Here is a 609-nt window from a genome sequence, read left to right as displayed (position 1 = left end):
ACCCCAAGCCGTACCTCCGATGCTGGTGCTCCAGTCACTGGCATCCTCGCACGTTTCTATGGTAATCGTAGCCGGGGATCCGTTCACTGCAACCAATAGCAAAAAAAGAAAAGAAAAAAAAACCCAAGTCCTGATTTTTCTCTGTATTTTTCACGGGGTGTTTCTGAGGGAAGCACTCCCTTGCTGCATTTCTGTGACTTCTCTTTTTTATGGCATAGGAGTGCTTTTATTTGAACTTAGCTCTCAGGGCTGAACGGAGAGACGCCCAAGTGGCTGGTGAAGCCGCACACGGTCGCTGTGCCGGCAGTACTTATTTTTCCACATTGGAGTGCGATACCCCGGGGATTGCTTCTGCAAGCCTTGCACAAGAACACATGCCCAAGAGCAGCATTTCCCTCCTGCTCCCCCCTGCGTACGCACTCGTACTGCTTAGGGCAAAAGTCAAACAGATTTAGAGTCTGATTTTTTTGGCAATCCTTTTTTGCCCAGCTTACAGTTTGCAGGACTGGGATGTCTGGAGGGTTTCCAAAGCCTCCAAGGGGAGAGCATCCCCCCACTGCGCAGGGGTGCAGGGGGGCTCCCTCCCTCCCTCCAGCTCTGCCAAACCTC

At 52.1% G+C, this 609-nt stretch overlaps 1 protein-coding gene across 1 annotated transcript in view; it reads right to left on the bottom strand.

Moving 5' to 3' along the window:
- GMEB2 (glucocorticoid modulatory element binding protein 2) overlaps positions 1 to 609 on the bottom strand; it is a gene marked incomplete at its 3' end in the record, with an annotated part of 15,768 nt that overhangs the window by 1,742 nt on the left and 13,417 nt on the right. The window contains exon 7 of the mRNA XM_009578871.1: positions 15 to 86. Coding sequence (XP_009577166.1) covers positions 15 to 86 — 72 coding nt within the window. The remainder of the gene's footprint in view (positions 1 to 14; positions 87 to 609) is intronic.

Source organism: Fulmarus glacialis, unplaced genomic scaffold (genome assembly GCF_000690835.1).
Source record: "Fulmarus glacialis isolate BGI_N327 unplaced genomic scaffold, ASM69083v1 scaffold21375, whole genome shotgun sequence".
NCBI lineage: Eukaryota > Metazoa > Chordata > Aves > Procellariiformes > Procellariidae > Fulmarus > Fulmarus glacialis.
This window is presented reverse-complemented; position numbering and strand designations above follow the sequence as displayed.